Raw genomic sequence first — 18,668 nt, 5'->3', positions numbered from 1 at the left:
CCATGTTAGCATGCACTCAAAGGGACTAGAGACTTGAAACCGGTTCCGCACATTTTGCCATTCACCTTTTCTAAGTTCTTAAATGTAATGATTAATTAACACTTTCTTCAATCCAGCTTTCAGTGGCAGCATGTACATACATACATGATGTAATAGTGCATAGCTATTTTGTCAACGCGAGACATGATGCCTCGTGATCGGTCATCACTACAGAGAAAATCAATAAATAAACAAATGAGCAAATTCGTATTCCTAATTTCGTTGATACACGTAATTATGTATTGTGCATCGGCGACTGCCATACATCATCAGTTAAGTCAACTTTCTTTTGTAGCGGGTCACGCGCGAGCGCGATCACGTCACATGAGCATGAGCTGCCCAATTCCATTTGCTGTTTTTAATTCATGGGAATACTTAATTTTAATTATGTGGATAAGCGTTGGTGGGTGGTTATGGATTATATTTGGAAATAGTTAAAAGTCTGCTGCAATTAGGGGTGGGTTCGGTTCGGTTTGGTTCGGTTTTTTATTAAATTTTTTACAATCGTTCAATTACGATTATTTTAAAATCATAATTAATCGAAATAATTTGATTCGATTATTTCGGTTATAGGTCTATTGGACCTATTTTGTATTTTTTTTTAAATTTAAAACCTTAAATCAATAATGGTGTTGAATTGAGCATCAACCATGAATTGGTTTCTGCATTTGTATATTGAATTTGTCTGGTGAAGGGATCTTTCATCATCATTGGGTTATTTGATTTCATCACCTTACGATCAATCATAAGGTTGATAAGAAGGGAAGCAGAGTTGAATAAATGTAACAAATATTTATATAGCAGCTAACTTTGTCATACACTACATATTATTTTATTTAATTTTTCTCTATGATTTCTAAAGATATAAGATTAAACTAGAACCATTTGTTATTTGAAATTAAAAGTACTATATGTGGTGCAATAACATCCGTCCCTGCTTCTTTTTTATGTGCATTTATTCTATCTATGAGCATGAATCTCGATAAGAAGATGGTGACGACCACATGTGCATTACAGGAGATGCTGATACAACTTCTTCTGCACAGTGTAGCATAAGGATAAAATTTATGTTGATGATCCGTTGCGTATAAATTCATAGCAGCAATTTATGTTGGACGGTGGTACATACTACATGCAAGAACATTAGAACCCCACATCGAAAGTTGAGAGGCGGGCAGGGGAAGAGTAAAAAGAAAAGTACACAAAAGGCAGAAAAGGCAAAGACCAATTCATAGTTCCAACTGTTTTTTTTCATTTTTGCAGCAATTTAATTAATGAAGAAAAACAATGATTAGTTATCATTTAGATGAAATTTCCAGAACAACCAGTACTGTCTATTTTTGCAGAACAATCAATAATGATTAGTTATCATTTTTCCAGAAAACAAATACCAATCTTCACACGGCAGATGACAGCGGCTGCAGCAGGTGGTAGCGGCAGCGGAGACTCGGCGACGAGCAGCGGCGGCAAATCAGATTCGTGATTCCGTGAAGGACGAGCAGCGGTGAGCCGGTGACGACTGACGAGCAGTGGCGACGACGAGATTGCGGCGGCGGCGACGAGCAGCGACGACGAGATTGCTGCGGCTGAAGCCTGAAGGTCACGACTCACGAGTTTGGTTTTTGGAAGAACAGAAGAACTGAAGAAGTGTTAGACAGGTGTAGTTTGTTTTTTAACTTAATGACTTAAAGTGGCTTAATTTAATTAATTAAGTTAATTAGAGGTGTTTGTTTTTATAATTTAATGAGACTTTTTAGATAATTTTGACTTAATAAAATAAGTCAATTTTTTTGGTTTTTTACTTAATAGAGAAATGTGAATTAAGTCAATTACTTGTTAATGTAAAAAATATTCCTACTTTATAATTTATTTTTCATGTCTATCTCAAAACTCACCCATAGATATTTACCTCACATAAAAATTTCCCTATTATTAAAATTCTAAAATAATTATGTATTCACTTAAATATAGTTTTACTTATAAATATTAAAATATTATAGTATTTAATTTATTATTTATTTGACATTCAAATTTAATAAGGATACAAATATAAAAGTATATATTTTCAGCTTTTTAAGTTGAAAAAATAATAATTTAATACTTATTTTTTAAGATTCAGACAAAAAAACAAACATATTATTCAAATTCAAATATTTAGATCTATTCAGAATTCAGATTAATTCAAGTCTATTCAGATTTTAGATAAAAAAATAAACGCCACCTTAAACTCTAGGTTTGTTTATTTTCACATTCGGTTTTTTTTTTATATTCGGTTCGGTTTTTTAATTTTTTTAAAAAAAATCAAAAATCGAACTGATTGGTTTTATTATATTATTAATTCGGTTTTTTGAAAACAAAAAAACTGCATAAAAATTAAACTGAACCGTTCAATTCGGTTTGGTTTAGTTTTTGATTAATCAATTTTTTTTGCTCACTCTTAACTATAATGTTTCATTTTCTTAACACAAAAACAAATTATTCCTTTCAAAGATTTAAATATATGCTAAATAAATAATGATCTAACCCCTTATTTTATTAGTTCTAACCAGCTTGACCCGGCTATTAAAATGTACCCAAAATAAGAATTAAGAAGAGACTTTCTACGGAAGAACAATATTGCAAAGAATTCTTCTTCTTTTTTTTTTTTAATTTTCCGATGCTGGATATTGGATAAGATAATGAGCATCTTAGTATTATTTGCCTAAGACCAAGACGTATTGATGTAACGAAATTTTGTATCATTGCCTTTTATCATCAAATTGTCACAGATTTTGCCCAAGTAATCGTAGAGATCAAATCGTACGTAGTCATACTACCACTACTAAAATTTCTGTTTCATGTCGTACCAAAATAAAGCAGCGCACAAAAATTAGAAAAAGGAGTGGAGGAAACGGAATAAACAGTCAGCATCAATGGAAAAAAAAATCTAAAAAGGCGGAAAAAAAGGGTACGAAAATCCAACGGTTGAGCTTAAAGTAAGGAGAGAAGCGGAAACATGGAGCCGCTCGTGCCCAGAGTTCGGAAGTTATTCTCTCGATCATTCACGCTTATTCTCTCGATCATGCACGCCCACACACATAGTATTCGTACAGCCTGAACCGCCTCAGTCGTTTTAAGTTGTTAGTTAACTCAACCACAGTTACTTTTTTTTTTTTTTTTTAAATTGAAATCCACTCGAAATTTATAATATCTGTTGAGTGTCGATCTAGCTTCTTCATTCAACAAGACAAGTCACAACCACCTCCGTCACTCACCCACTAGTACTCACTAGTACTGTCTGCAACAAACAAACAGCAGCGAGAACTAGAAGGGGTTTGGTCCGAAATTCAAAGAGCAGAGAGAGAGAGAGAGAGAGAGAGAGGAAGAAAGATGAGCTGCAACGGGTGCAGGGTTCTACGGAAGGGATGCAGCGAGACGTGCATACTGAGGTCGTGCTTGCAGTGGATCGACACTCCCGAAGCACAAGGCAACGCCACTCTGTTTCTCGCCAAATTCTTCGGCCGCAGCGATCTCTTGTCCTTCATCGCCGCCGTTCCCCAACACCAGCGACCGGGTAGGTATAACGTGACAATGGATTAACAAGCAAACGAATTAAAAATTAAAAAAAATAAATAAAAGAAAGAAACTGGTCCTTTTTGGTTTCGGTTTTGTTGCAGCTTTGTTTCAGTCGTTGTTGTTTGAGGCGTGCGGGCGAACGGTGAACCCCGTGGACGGAGCGGTGGGGTTACTGTCAAGTGGTAACTGGCACGTGTGCCGGGCGGCGGTGGAGACGGTGCTGTCAGGGGGGACTCTGATCAGACCCACAGCGCCAGCAGCAACGACCACTCGGACGGGGCCTAAACCTAATAATTTTGATAAAGATGAAGGTTCGCCGCCCGCTCAGTCAAATCCCTCGTCTGATGGTGTAATGACCGGCAAACGTGGCAGAGGAAGGTCTCCTGCGATGTCGTTTTACTCGGATACGACTGATTTTCAGAGTAGCAAGAGAGGAGGCGATCATCATCAAGACAAGAAGCTTTTAAATCTCTTCGTTTGATTTTTCTTGTTTATTTTTCTAAGTGTTACGACGACGTGCGTAACTAACGGCGCCAGTGTACTACAAGTCGGAGAATAACAAAGAGGAACAATAATTAACTAACTATTGCAACTTTTTTTCTCGTTTGAGATATATATATATATATATATATATATATATATATATATATATATATATATATATATATATATAATTAACTTCCGTACGTCTTTGGGATGATCAACAATTTTCATCATCTTGTATTCTAATTAAAGAGCATCACCGTTTCATCCATAACGGCAGCAAATAGGTGTGCAAGGGACTGAGACGGGCGATCGCTCGCATACATGCCAATGATAATTAAATGCGACTCGATGAATAATTGGTCAAAAATAATTATTGGCCAAGATATCGATTCACCTGGAATGTAAAAGCTGCGTTAATTAATTGGACCGATCATCAGAGATACGCCTTTCTTATGAAAATATAATGGAGAATTCATTTTTGGCAAATGCTAATTTTTTATGTGAACCACATAAATTATGGGTCTTATAATTTTGTGTGGTTCACATGAGATGAGAAATGTATGTTATAATTATTGTAACTTAGAGGCTCCTTTTATTTTTTAGTTTAAAATACGGTACGAGAAAATATAATTTAGAAAGTCAAGGAAAAGTGGTTCGAAGAAAAGCAGCAAGTGAACTTCACATGAAGTGGGCCGATTTAGACACAGCGGTCTCAGTCTCGCAGTAAAGAGAATGTAACTAAGAAATGTTTTTTTAAAAAAAATTGTTATACAATTATATCAGATATTACAATTAATATTTATAAATAGATTATATAACTGAAATTTTTTTCGTGGTATATACTTCTCTGAAATACTGTTCAGATTCTTTAAATTCTTTTTAATATTTGAGAACTGTATGTATTTCTCTAAAGCGTTACTTAGATTTTTTAAACCATCTCTAATATTCGAACAATGTTCACTCCACTCACATTTCATAATAAATAAACTAACTTCACTTAATTATTTAATAATTAAAAAATTTAAAATTAATCCCCATAATATTTTTATGAAAACTCAAACTCTTACATTTAATATTGTAAGAGCATCTCCAAAAGTCTCTATTAATTTTACTCTTTAAATATTTATTTATTTATCTATGTGGCAAATAAAAGAGTGAAAAAAGCATGCTATTCTCTAAAAGACTCTTTAAATAGAAATAAATTAATATTATTTTAATTAAATAATTATTTTTTTAAAAGAAAAGTCAATAATAATTAAAACATTTCTCTTTCCTATTCTAATAAAAAATAATAAAATATAAATTAAAGAGAGAGAAATTAACTTTTCAAATTAAAAAAAATCATCTTTTATTTAAAAAATCTTAATTAAAATATTTTTTGAAATCTTAAATATTAATGTGATTTTTTAAATAAATATTAAAATCTTATTTAAAGAATTTTTGGGTAATGCTTCAAGTGTAAGGATTTCCCTACCGGACCAAAAGGCCCATTGGTATGGAACTAAGAAATGTTAATGGTGGAGAGTGGGTCCCCAGAATTGCTGGATTTTGCAAAGCCGAAAAAATTGTGCGCCGCACGTCAGCCTACTTGGAGCCTAGTCCTCCTCCATTGGAAGTGGGTTCCACGGCATCAACACTGTTTTCTTTTCATTTTTAATTAAAAAGAAAAAGACGAAAACAAAAGCTAGAACAGGACAGCGACTTGATAAGGGAAAGAGCATAGTTTTAGTTCGATCCATTCGCCTCGCCGCGTCTATTAGCTGCATATGCTGTGGATCCCACGACACCCTTGGCTAAAAATAAGTACCATATTCTTCTCACGCAAGCGAAATCCAATATCTCTAATGCGGGTCCATCTCTCTTTCTTTGCCTTTCTACATACACACAACGTTGATGCTGATGCACCATTCCATAATTCATGTTACCATGGCTAATTACACTTGCAGAAATCTAGTAGAAAAAGTGACCTGACAGCCCTTGCACACATCCTTAACTTAGGGGGAAAATTTGTAGTGCAATTATAGTATCGTGTCACAGTTACATCCAGTAGTTTGATATCAATAGACCACACCAATTCAAGCACATCCAACGACTGAATGCAACTGTGACATAGTACCACAGTTGCACCGTAGTCTGATCTTAACTTAGGGGATGTGACACATAAAAAGTCTGGAAGAGCAATGTACTTTAGAGAATGGACCAAAATTTTGTTATTACTCGACACAAAATAGGTAATTGTTGATTTTTGTATTATAGTTACTGATGTAATAGGAACTACAAGCAGCATTTATGCTTTAGACGTTAACACATTTCAGTATATTCTTTATAAGAAAGAAAAATAATAATAATAGATCAGCGGTGGCATAAAACCCACACTGATCCTTTGATAACTCCATCGTGATATTTACATATGCTTTCCTCAAGCCTATTGAAAAGGAAAATGTACATTCTAATTTGACATTTGAATGAAGATCTCCAGCCGCTTGTGCATACAGAATAGACGTTAGAAAGCTAACTTTTACATATCCAACAGACACCAGCGAAACACACAATGCTCTTAAAAGCCACAGTAACCATTCAGTATTTTTATTGCCTCAGCCTCTGGCACCACAATCCCAAGGAAAAATTGGGGTTTCTGTCATGTTAGTATTAGAGGTAGTTCGTGAAATGATGTGTTGAGGTCTTTACACTTTTGACGTCAGGCTTGCAGGTAAACGTTCCGATTGTAAGATATGTGTTCTCAGACTACATTCCTTCACCTGCTACCAGAATTATTTTTCAGAAAATTACTGCAACTCTTAAGCAAAATTATCAGACAATACGCCCTTGACTGCTATTATTCTTTCACATAACATAACGAAACCAAATAGAAAGATTTACCTGCATGGCTGCAATTGTTGACAATAGATCTTTGCACTGACCAAGCAAAGCGTGTTCTTTTGCACTGACGTTGGAAAGCTCAGAAACTAAAGAATTTACTTCCCCAGCCTATCAAATACCAAATTATAATGATGATAATCAGAGAGAAGCTAAGGTAGGGCCAAATGAGTGCGATCGTATCAGAGTACATCAAATCAATTTTAAGTTTGATAATGTTAAGAGAGCCTAGAGATTGAGGTCATCATCTGCAAAACCCATTCATAATACTAACTTCTTCAAAGAAAGGCTACAGATTTTAAGTACACAACACTTGTCACTGCCAACAAATTGATCTAACAAAAACTGCAAATTGCAGATAAAAAGAAAAGTAGAAACAGAGAACTTGATTCCATGAGTTAAAAAGCATGTAATAAAGCATGCTGATTATCAGACAATAAAGTAAAATAAACATGTGTGCACAAATGTGATCAAATTGGATTTGACAGAGTAAGGCAATCATTTTCTCATTTTATACTGCATTAATGACCTCAAGTTGTCACACAACTAGTCCATATCCTCAAATACGCAATCCAGGAAAATCTTAAACTCTGTTCTCAAAAGCAAAAAGCTTTATTTCCACAGTCAAAACAACTTATTGATCTCTCAGCAAGTGGATATACCAAAGCTTCTAGAAGACTCCATATTAACCAGATTTAAAGTAAAAATTGTTGAGAAAAGTGTAAGCCTATTTGATAAAAATAGAGTCAGTAAAAATCTCAATCATATGTGCAAGTGTAAAGTTAATACAATCAATCTGATCTCCTGAAAGCTGAAGCATTTTGCAATCTTTACACAGAAAATATAAGGAAGATGTAACTATCTGTGCACAGAGCAGATTCTACAGCATTGTGGGAGGGCTGTTTCTAGGTTACCAGAAGTTTCTCATTTGGTGGACATCGAAAATTATGGCAAGAAAATATGCCAGAGGCTGCAAATAGTCTTTGATTAGACTTGGTTGTCCACATCAGCTGTAGCTCAAATATCTCCATCTGTGGGGGGATATGAATTATCTTACTTTGCAAAGACATATGTTAAGAGTTTTGTAACTCAGAGAGATGCAGCAACCCTAATTGAATGGCCACCAGTGTGGTTCAATTATATGAGAAAAAAAGAGCTTATGGGCTCTTCGTTCTATTTGCTTTACTGAATCCTTTGTTAATTTCATAGTGAGATCTACTGCAATTAAATACATAGAAAATTTGTGAAAACATTATTTATTTTAGTTGTACTAATATCTTACACATTAAGCTGAAGCCTAATTTTATCACCACCAAATTACCTGACAGAAAGAGTTTCAATCCAGTCAGTAACTGGGTTATTCTTGTTCTCTACATGTGTCTACAAGAAAATCGAAGTTAAAGGGAATGTGGCCAGGCTAGATCCACTACTTCGCTTGGTTTGGTATTTAAACATCCCATGTACAGTAAGGGTAACCCCATTGAAACCAGAAACTAGGTGACCCAGCATCCATATATATCAAAGTCTGCAGAACTATTTAAGTAGAATTTAACAGAGGGTATTGCAGCAGAAATGAGGGCAAAAACGTATGTTTTAACGTACTGGTTAAACAAAGCTAACAACATATGATCACAAAATAACCTACTACGTAAAATAAAAAGTTGTGTGGTCTTCAAACTTCATTAAAAAATAAAGTTTGCAACAAACCCAATTATAAAATTCAACAAACTTTGGAAAACCACTTCAACGTTCTGGAAAACTATTAGTTGGGTAGAGTTCTGATTATTACCTTTGATAACAATAAGCATATTGAGGACGCCATTGCTTGCATCACATCAACAGCTGAAGAAATAGCGTCCTTCACATTTTGGAAATCTGCCTGTAAATACAAAGAGTCAAGTAATAGGTTCTATTAGGCCCAAATATACCCAACATGGCAGGCAAAAGTTCCACTTAGCCCAAAGGGAAAAATAGAGAGTATCCATGTTAGGCCCTGAAATAATTTAAAAGGAAGGAAACAAATAGACATACCCTTGCCCCACCAACAACTGGAAGCCGAAGTGTGCTAGCCCTCAAAGCTTCAATAGCCCCCAATAACGAGCTAGAATAATCCCGGTCCATAAGAGCCGATTCTTCTAAAAATGTCATCTACATTCACAATGAAAACTCAGATAAACATGCAACAGTCAAAAAGTTTGACAGTGTCTTAGTAGCAACAAAAGCACTTCATGCAGCATCACAATATCAGGACTGCAAAAAAAACAGAGATGAAAAATTTACTGCTTCAGAAAACAGTGCCATCCTATTTTTTCTTTTTTGATGATTAGAATTGGAATTATATGCCAAAAGACAGGGACTCAGGCAGTGGAGTGGGTGGGGGGGGGGGGGGGGGGGGGGTTTAGAGAGAGCCCTTCTATTTCAAAACCAATAGTATAGGAGTTACAGATGGAAAATTAGCAACAAATGAATCAGTCTATAAGATAAAATGCATCAATAAAAATTGAATCCACCGCAGACATGAGATAAAAAACGTGCAAATGCCCATTGGGCAATTCAATGAAGGCAGAAAACTATGTCCTAAACTAGGGTTGGACAAATAACCCGATCCATAAAATTCGGGTTCGGAATCAATGCGGATGAAGCCTCCAACCTGACCGAATCGGGTTAACACTAAATTAAAAATACATATATACTTCAGTTATAATTTTAGGAGTGGGAAAATAACCTGATCCGACCTGATTTGATGGTAGTAATTTATTTTTATTTTAATTTATTTAATTTAATAGCAGTAGTTTTCATTTTCTGTTGAAAATTGATAAAAGAAAAAGACAAAAAGGAGATAATTACATTAAAACAATCTTCTAACAACTAAAATAATTTGTACAAGAAGTCAAAATAAACAAAAAAGCTCAAAATTACCCCTAATTTGAATATTATCCAAATGCATCCTAATTGATTCGAATCCAATTTTGACCCGAACTTGACCCGATTTGCATATAACCCGAACCGATCCGGTCAGAACTCAAACAGACATTTTGATCCGATCCAATCCGATCCAAATATAGTTAAAATCAGAACGGATTGGATTACAAATTTGGATTGAGTTTGGATCACATTTTTCTCAACCCAATCAACTTGAAACCCAACTAGGTTGATCCGAACTCGAATTTGCCTACCCCTATCCTAAACCAACGGAAAAAAGGGTGGGCGGGGGGGGGGGGGGGGGGAGGGGAAGGCAGAATGAACGAAAGAAAACCCATGAGAAACACAGAGTGTAGTTTATCTTACTTGTGACTTAAGGATGGAAGTTAGCTTCAAATTTTGCTTCAGCAACTGCAGCTCAGTTCTTTTGGTTCTTACAGATTCACGCAGCCTTGAGCTAGCTATCCATGCATTGTAGAGGCTTCTCTGGTACAAGAACAATATTAGGACAAGTTTTGAGTGGTTAAATTAAAATTATCTGGAAAACAATCTAAACTTCAAGCGAAACAAGTACATAAAGTATGGTAGAGTTTGTCACTTCAAAGACAGCAATAGTTGTCAACAGAAGATATGCTGATACTTAAAGCTAAATTAAATGGCAATCAAGCCTAGAGCTTTTAAGAATCCGAGGCATGGGAGTGAGCAAGGATTCTAAATTTCTACAAGTTGCATTGATCCAGTGCATCCATATTTTTGGTTCTCGACACACATTAATGTTTGACAGAACATATCACTAACTCGTTTGAGGTAATTTTACTAGTAGAATACCATGCAACTGATGTATGGCCAAATGCAACCTAAAAGATAAATGAAAGGTTCCAGTTGAGTTTGCTACCAGATGTTACACCCAACTTTGCAATCACCCATTGACAAACTCTCACTCAAAACCCAAACAGAACCTGTTTGCTACCTTAAGATGGTATCGCTATAGGAATCTCAGATGTATAGGCATCTTTGAATAGAGAAGTTTACCCAAAAAAATAAAAAAAGAAAAGATTCCCAGAAATCTCTTAAGATATTATACAACCTCAATACTACCGGTAAACACAGTAGACCACCAACCCATCTTCACTTATCCTTTTGATAGGAGACAATTACCATCCATTAGGGGCAAACTTTGCTTTGAAAAACAAAAAGCTGCCCAGAACCTTCCCCAGTCCACGAAAACACCCCTTAAATTGATTTCTAACCTCAATACTACCTAGTTGTGAAGATTGAGCACTGGTTACTTCCAAATATGCAACTAAATTCCGAAATCACAGACATCTTATTGTCAATAAGCAAGAACTATCAGTTCAATTACATACAATTAGACTTTCCAACTCACAAAAACTCAAAAAAAAAAAAAAAACAAGGGGAGCCCAAAAACCAACTTCTGTAGAAATGAAAGAAATATCAAACAAGGTGCTATAAAAAGAAGGACAAAATCACAGCAAATTAAATTGAAAAGCAAAACAATCCAGATATCAATTCAAAATGTTCATCAAATAAAATACCTGTTGCTTTTATTTTGTTTCAAATTGAAGACTAGTAATTTCAAGTCGAGAAGTCATACCTCTGCGTTCAATCTCTGGGCAGACAGAGCTGCATTGGCTCTAGCATTCACAAACCGCCACTGCAACAACCGGTTATGAAACAGCCGCAACAAATGAGCATCAACAACCCGATTCTCCCCAACCTTCCCCCTCCTAACATCAACTGCGTAACTCATAACTGACGGTGCGTTACTCACACTGATCAAATTACTACTATTCATTCCCATAGCAGTATTCCTCACTCTAGATGGGCTCAATCCCCGAACAGGTGAAGAACCAGCAGATGTCACAAGCTTACTTGGTGATGCAGGCCTAGCTGCACTTCTTAAAGGCGATGAAAGTCCTCTAGTATTTACAACTCCTTTAGGAGAAGACGCAGGACTATCAAATCCAAATTTCTTGGGCACAATCAGCTTAGGCGTACAAGCGATTTTTAATCCATTTGTCTTAGATACGGGCGTAGAAGGGTCGGCTTGTTGCCGCAATCTGTTACTAGTCTCATGCCAAAATCTAGCCGGAACAACAATCCCACGCGGGCCACGTGGATTAACAATTCCAACACCGTTTCTCTCATGAGCTTCTGAAGTGCTGCCAGAAGACACACTCTCAGTATCAGAAGCTGTGAGATCACACCGTATACCACCATCATCGTCCTCCTGCTTCTTCTTTTGTGACTGTATTTTGTCCAGCACGGCATTAGCTGAATCAGTGCTCAATCTTGTCTCGAACAAAGCCCTATTACTATTATTACTGTTGTCAATCATCGAATTCTGTAACGCCCTAACTACATTACCCCCAGATCCAACCAAATTTCTCCTCTCATCCGTACAATCCACGCTCCTGCTCAAAGAGTTCGGCTGACGTGATCTCCCCGGCCACCGTTCTGGCTTCGAATTCTCCGTATGATCTCTCGCTGACGTTACGGCTTTGCGCCTCTCCGGCGTGCCTTTTCTTACGGCACTACTAGTACTAATTGGCGAAGGAGACGGCGCTGGTTTGGCCTTACTTACTTGAAGTGGAAACGACTCACCTTGAAATGACACCGACAAACTCCTAGTTGAAGTGAACAACATTTTCTGCGCAGCTGATAATTCGCCGGTTCTCAAATGACCGTTACTATTCAGCCGCGGAGTAACAGGCCGTCCACGCTCCGCGGACTGCGACCGTTTGACTGTGGAATGCGCCGAAGAAATTGGAGTCATCGTGGCCGTTGTCGAAGAAGTCCTTCTAGAAACTAACGGCGATGGACAGCGTTTCGACGCCGTTGAGGAGGTGGAAGACGAAGAAGAGGAAGAAGAGACGGAGGAAGAGAGATAGCGAGAAGTAACTTCTCGTGATTTAGGGCGTCGATGATTAGCAAGTCCATTCTCGGGGTCTGACGGTAAAAGAGGTGGCCTCGTTCTTGTACTAGGATTCTGAGTCGTCGTCGACGTCGTTTTCGGGGTGTTGCTTATAGCCGTTGATACTGCAGCTACTACCATTGCGTTTGCTTACACACAAATTTCAAGTCAACCTTCATTATTCTTCAAACTCATTACAAAACAAGAAACCCTAATTTTGCGCCTTCACCTTAAACCCGTGCTTAAACCTGCCACAATTTAGCTTAGCATCCAGTAAAGAGAGTGCGGAAGTTTGTGCGGAAGATCTGTGATTATTACGGAGGCCAAATTATGGATTTAAAAGCTGATGTAAATTTAGAGAGGGAGGGAAAATAGCGATCGGCGATATGACCGTTACGAAACTCCGGCGAGGAAGGGAAGTTGTTTAGGCGAGATTTGAGAGCATAACTGTCATACTACTACTGAGAGCTTTTAGCGAAAATTAATTTTTTTTTTCAAATGAGGAATTATAGCCCTCCTCCTACTCGCGGGTTTTATAAATAGCATCGCACTCGCGTGCGATGGGTTCAAGTGCGTAGGTGGAAAGGGTAATTTCGGAATTTCGATGGAGTAAATAACACGTGGAAGCGAGTTTGGGGGGTTTTTTTGTGCACGCAAATGTGGACTTGTACGAAAAGATGTGTGAAGGGGTGTGGGACGTTTGGGTACTGTGAATCTTCGGAGAGACGTTACGCAAGCGACACACAGAGTTGAATTTAAATTTTTTTTCTCAAAGGGGCATTGAATTTTTTTTTTTAATCTTTTTCTAGCCGTTCAAGTTTTCACCCCAAATAAATAGCCTGTTGTTAATTGACTTCTCGCGCGAATCTGGAGGACTGAACTTTGATAATATCCAGTGAGAATAACTAATAAAATGTTAGTATGAGTTTATTTAAGAATTTATTTTTATCTTCATTTTTTCATTACTGAGGTAGATTCTTTTTGTTTAACCATGTTCATAATCTTTGAACATTTTGGAAAATTCGCAGAAACTGTTCAAAATTTCAGTCTACGTACAAAAATTGGCTTAATTTAAAGTTCTTTTGTTTTTTTAGCAAACAACTCGAAACAAGCCCGTCCATACTTCCTTGATATATATATATATATATATTTTAAAAAATATTGATATATTATAATTAGAACTCTACTCATATTTACAATTAGAAAGTAATCGAGATTCTCTTTCATGATTTTAATACGGCACAGCCCGAACAACGACCCTCATTAAATATTGAAGGAAAATTTCTGGGCGGAGAGCCAAACAAAATCCTATCAAACGGCGGGGAGCCAAAGAAACCCCTGTCACAGGCTCGTCCATGCTTGTCTTTGATATATTATCATTGAAGTTTAGTTTAAAAGAGAAAAGTTACTCCCGCTATTTGACCAAAGGGTGATTGGCTTCATTTGTTTATTTTTTTTCGATCTAATGCACGAAAAATAGTAAGTAAATTATTTGTATTAATTAAACACTACTTTGAAGCCATTTTCATAAAATTCTTGACAATAATGCCCTAAACCTTTGTTTTGTTAATTATGACGATGAGTAATATTGAATTCATTATGGTACACAGCACGCATGCGTTAGTTACGTGCAAAGAGTAATATTTTTTTCTGATGCTTATTAGGTGCAAGTTGACTGGTCATGAACACATTGCACTTTTGATCATTTAAGTTTGAGTTGTAATAAGGATTAAAAATTGATGTTTAGGAAGTGAGGTTTCTCATTTTCTTAATATATTATTTAGTGATATTACACTAAGGATCCACCAAAAGCCTAAATTTAAATAATTATAAAATAATTCAGAGCCAAATTAAAGTGAGATTTATTATATTTACAAGTTCAGATTTGTTAGATTGATACCTCTAGAAATGGGTAATCATAAGAAGATGAAATGGCACAAAATGATAATGAAGGTGACGATGATGGTACTTGAGTAATTATTAACAAAAATAGATTATTTTTTGCCTAAAAACGATTTGAAAATGATGTTCAAACCAAGTAGTTAGAGATCATGAGCTTGAATATTTCTTAGGCATCGCTTTTGTTGGGATATTTACACATTGGGTGATGGTAAATTTGGGTGCATAAAATTTTATCAAAAGATTAGAAGCGTTGATACTAAATTTGCTTTGCCGCTTGTAGAAGCTCCTTATTCTTTTTCTCACCTAATCAAAGGTACTTTTCTGAAAAATTAATTTACAATTCATATAATAAGAATTAACTCACCAACTGACCGAATAATTAGAGCAAGCAAATCGATAGCGTCATCAATAACCAAAATTAACTAACTTATTCATCTTAAAGAAGTGAAAGGGACAAAACAATCATAATCCTCCTTTGAGTTTTTGTAACTCCATTTGCTTTAATTTGATCTTAAGTCACTCTGGTTGCTTAATATATATATATATATATATATATATATATATATATGTATATATATATAATTAATCTTCAAACCCAGTGAACTAATTAGTGATTTCTTATTCTCTATATTTTCTAATTTACGAATACATTAATTAATGTGATAAGAAAATGTGGGAAGTATATATTCAAGATATCTAGTAATATGGTAGTTTTAGGAACAAAAAATGGTTTTTATTAATTCTATTATAAAACATAAGCTGATATAATTTTGTTATAACTTACGACATCACTTTACACACAACGAAATTAAATTTTAATTAATAATCTATGTTCTTTTTCTTTTTTTGATAAATGACCTATGGTCTTTAAAAATCCTATTTACTTCTAGAATCATGAAGTCTAAGGAGATTATATTAAGGATTAATTAATAATATATTATAGTATTAGATGTTGTCATATCCAAAACTTGAGTCTTAGATTTTCTAAAGTGTTACGTTTGAATGTGTTAGTCCTTTTAATCTTTTAATGCAATTTGATAATAATAGTAAAAAAAAAAGAAGTCTCCCGACGTTTTTTATTTCGAAACGAGATGCCTAACAGTTGATACATTGATACATATTTTTAAAAATTAAGTAGATTTTTCAATTAAAAAAGAAAGTAGAATTTTCAATTAATTATGTGATAACCCATCTAGGTTGAAAAGAAATTGGGTAAGAACAAAAGAAGTGGACAGTTATAACTCTTGCTCAACCACTTGCTGGCTGATACATTATTATAATTAATAATACGAGAAGATTAATGGGGTTCATTATTATGTCACCATTGAAATTGTATGCAAATCAACAGGTGTGAGAATGCATTTGGCCACCCGAAATCAATGCCTTCACCAGCACTAACTAAACTGTTTAAGAAAAGCTAACAGAGTTAGGTCGCAAGTACTATGATTCACACCCACTCTACACTTAACGATCTCGTTTCTCACCAATAGAGCTAGTATTATTATTATTATTATTATTATTTTATAATATTTTTTTGATTAAGTGTTAAGCATAAAAGATTAGAATATTAAATAAAGTGACATCTCCTATTAATGAGTTCAAACAACTCTAATTAATTAATTTAACATGGGACATAACTCAAAAGTCTCTTTAAACGAAAGTATCACCGGTGGAAAAAAGACACTAGTCACTTATGTTTGATAACCTAAATTACTTTATCACATTATGACTATCAGGGTATAATTTTAATACCACAGTAGAAATAAACTTAAAACATATATAGATCCAACTCAAAAAACTAATCTATTAATAAGTGACACTTCAAGTTACACTCATTTTAATCATCTTGGACGTAACTCAACACATACGATTAACATAGTCCATAAGTCTATTGGTGCAAGTTATAAATGTCTGCCTGATAGACCCGAGACTATTTTGCTTAAGATTTTCTTCCAAAATTGTAATAGTTCCTCAAAGTACCTTTCGATTTTTTTTTTCCTCCTGTTTCTTCCATATAATATGATATGATATGGCGCGACTAAATTCGGGGAAAAAAAACCGACAATCAATATGTCCTCTCTACTGATTGTCTACTTCAGAATCGAAATTGATCAAAGAGATGGACGAAATTCAATAGCACGTTCATGACACTAACAAAATGTGGTCCTTGACCAAGAGGGCGAGTGTTTTTTAAGCTAACAAGAGTGTGTGAGTGTTGAATTGACTACTGTTGAAAATATCCTTCGTGGAAAACTCAAGGTTAAGGTTGATAACGAAGTCCATACTTACAATGTGTGATGTGTTGACACATTGTGGACGGTATCACTAACACATGGACGCCCTTGAGGGTCCATGCCCCAGAGGACCACTTTCCAGAGCAAATTCCTTCATTGACACTCTATTTCGTCGAAAAGCATCTTTCTTTCGTTTTCCCGGTTACTGCTAATTATTTGTACTCGTTCAGCACGAGTTTTAACCTTTAAGCTTGTGTAAAGAACATTAATGACAATCAATCATTGTTTTTTGGACATTATATGGTAAAAGAGTAGTTAATCAATTATGATGGCGCAGAATTAGCCGAACTTAACTTGATTAATTATATCAGCTTTGTTGTTATTGCAATTGCCAGAAGAAGCTCGTCAAGCCCCCACTTCTCAACATACATACTGATGATTTTGCAAGGATAAAGCTTCGAAAGCATTTCTTTACAGGATGATCCGTCCCTTACTGTCTGTCATTGAGACTCCGTCCCAGCTGCCTCAGTTCCTTTTTTTTAATCTTTCTATTGCTTTATAAAGGGACCTATTTTTCTACTTTACACAGCTCGGCCACTGCACTCATGGTAACATAGCCATTGATGCACAAGTTGGTAGCTTTGATAAAATTACAAGATTCAACCATCATGCAAATTTTACTTGCTTAAAATTAAAGTTGAAAAATCATGCATGTACTAAGTAGAAATGTGTTTCATCACCGCAAAATTTAGTAACAATAATATACAGGTAATTATGTAATCATCCAGTTATCTTCAGGATTTAACAGGAGAAATGAATAGGAATATGATTAAACAAACAGAACAAAGTTGACAAAGGGCAGCAACTGGGGGGTGACGTGTGCAACTGAACTGTAATCGACCCTTTTAATAACTTAAATTAATAAAGATGATGATGTTCGGTTAAAAATGTCTTTATTAATTAACAAATGATGGCCGGTAGGAGTTCGAAAGCGTCATTACTTGAGCAATACTTCATATAATAATTGGTCTTAAAGTAATTAAGCCTTGTTAATCACTATTTTCACTTTTACACTCAGCATAATACCCACATTGAAAGCGATTCTAGGCCTAGGAATAGGATGCAAATCACTTTCAGCACAGCGAGGCCCCATTACTTTTCATATATAACTAAAGGAAAGCAGAGTGTCTTTTTAGTGAGATAGTGGGCAAAACAGAATTGGCTGCAGATCAATTAGCAAACTGTTTGGTTGATATTTGATAAAGAACCGAAATGGGTGGTAACGAAAGTCGCTTGAAGACGAAGAGATGTCCTCAGTCCTCATGCTTTTGGATGTCTAGTCAACGAGTTTGGTTGGTGACATGGAGAAATCCAATCACTTAATTTTTCTTTTGGCCTGCTGTGCTTTTTAGCTGTGATTTTGGTCACCCTCTTTACATATTCTAACAGAAATCACTATTCCGAATTCGCCCTCTGTATGTGCATTATACATTAGTCAAATATTGGTCCAGGATGGGTGGCACCATGATCATTTTGTTCTCTCCATGTCTTTTGCTTGTTTTCTGGTAGTTGTTTGTTAGATGAACTCGAAAATGTACTAATGGTGCATTTACGTGTAGAATTAGTAAAATTAAAATTCAAAATGAGAATGATCGATGGTTGTACTTGTTTAAATAAAAGGATAATGAGAATGGAATATATGGAGTTCACATATTTTT

At 35.4% G+C, this 18,668-nt stretch overlaps 2 protein-coding genes across 2 annotated transcripts; one reads left to right on the top strand and one right to left on the bottom strand.

Moving 5' to 3' along the window:
• Positions 1-3,207: 3,207 nt before the first annotated feature.
• LOC102621360 (LOB domain-containing protein 39) lies at positions 3,208-4,177 on the top strand. Its single transcript, XM_006472224.4, has 2 exons — positions 3,208-3,592; positions 3,696-4,177. Exons 1-2 carry the CDS (start codon positions 3,409-3,411, stop codon positions 4,073-4,075), a joined length of 564 nt encoding a protein of 187 aa, XP_006472287.1. The 5' UTR covers positions 3,208-3,408; the 3' UTR covers positions 4,076-4,177.
• A 2,242-nt stretch (positions 4,178-6,419) lies between these two features.
• On the bottom strand, positions 6,420-13,330 carry LOC102621089 (QWRF motif-containing protein 2). Its single transcript, XM_006472223.4, has 6 exons — positions 11,495-13,330; positions 10,246-10,365; positions 8,989-9,105; positions 8,747-8,836; positions 6,961-7,068; positions 6,420-6,839 (listed from the first exon to the last, which is right to left on the bottom strand). Exons 1-6 carry the CDS (start codon positions 12,953-12,955, stop codon positions 6,765-6,767), a joined length of 1,971 nt encoding a protein of 656 aa, XP_006472286.2. The 5' UTR covers positions 12,956-13,330; the 3' UTR covers positions 6,420-6,764.
• Positions 13,331-18,668: the final 5,338 nt, after the last annotated feature.

The sequence above is a fragment of the Citrus sinensis genome, chromosome 5 (assembly GCF_022201045.2).
Source record: "Citrus sinensis cultivar Valencia sweet orange chromosome 5, DVS_A1.0, whole genome shotgun sequence".
NCBI classification, from domain to species: domain Eukaryota; kingdom Viridiplantae; phylum Streptophyta; class Magnoliopsida; order Sapindales; family Rutaceae; genus Citrus; species Citrus sinensis.
The sequence above is the reverse complement of the archived record's forward strand: the minus strand, read 5'-3'. Positions and strand labels throughout refer to the sequence as shown.

Bases quoted from the DNA above. Each gene is read 5' to 3' on its own strand.
- LOC102621360 (XM_006472224.4), top strand. From the start codon at position 3,409: ATGAGCTGCAACGGGTGCAGGGTTCTACGGAAGGGATGCAGCGAGACG. The intron at 3,593-3,695 runs GTAGGTATAACG...GTTTTGTTGCAG, and splicing joins TCCCCAACACCAGCGACCGG to CTTTGTTTCAGTCGTTGTTG.
- LOC102621089 (XM_006472223.4), bottom strand. From the start codon at position 12,955: ATGGTAGTAGCTGCAGTATCAACGGCTATAAGCAACACCCCGAAAACG. The intron at 10,366-11,494 runs GTATGACTTCTC...TTCTTGTACCAG, and splicing joins CCCAGAGATTGAACGCAGAG to AGAAGCCTCTACAATGCATG. The intron at 8,837-8,988 runs GTATGTCTATTT...TTGTATTTACAG, and splicing joins CAGTTGTTGGTGGGGCAAGG to GCAGATTTCCAAAATGTGAA.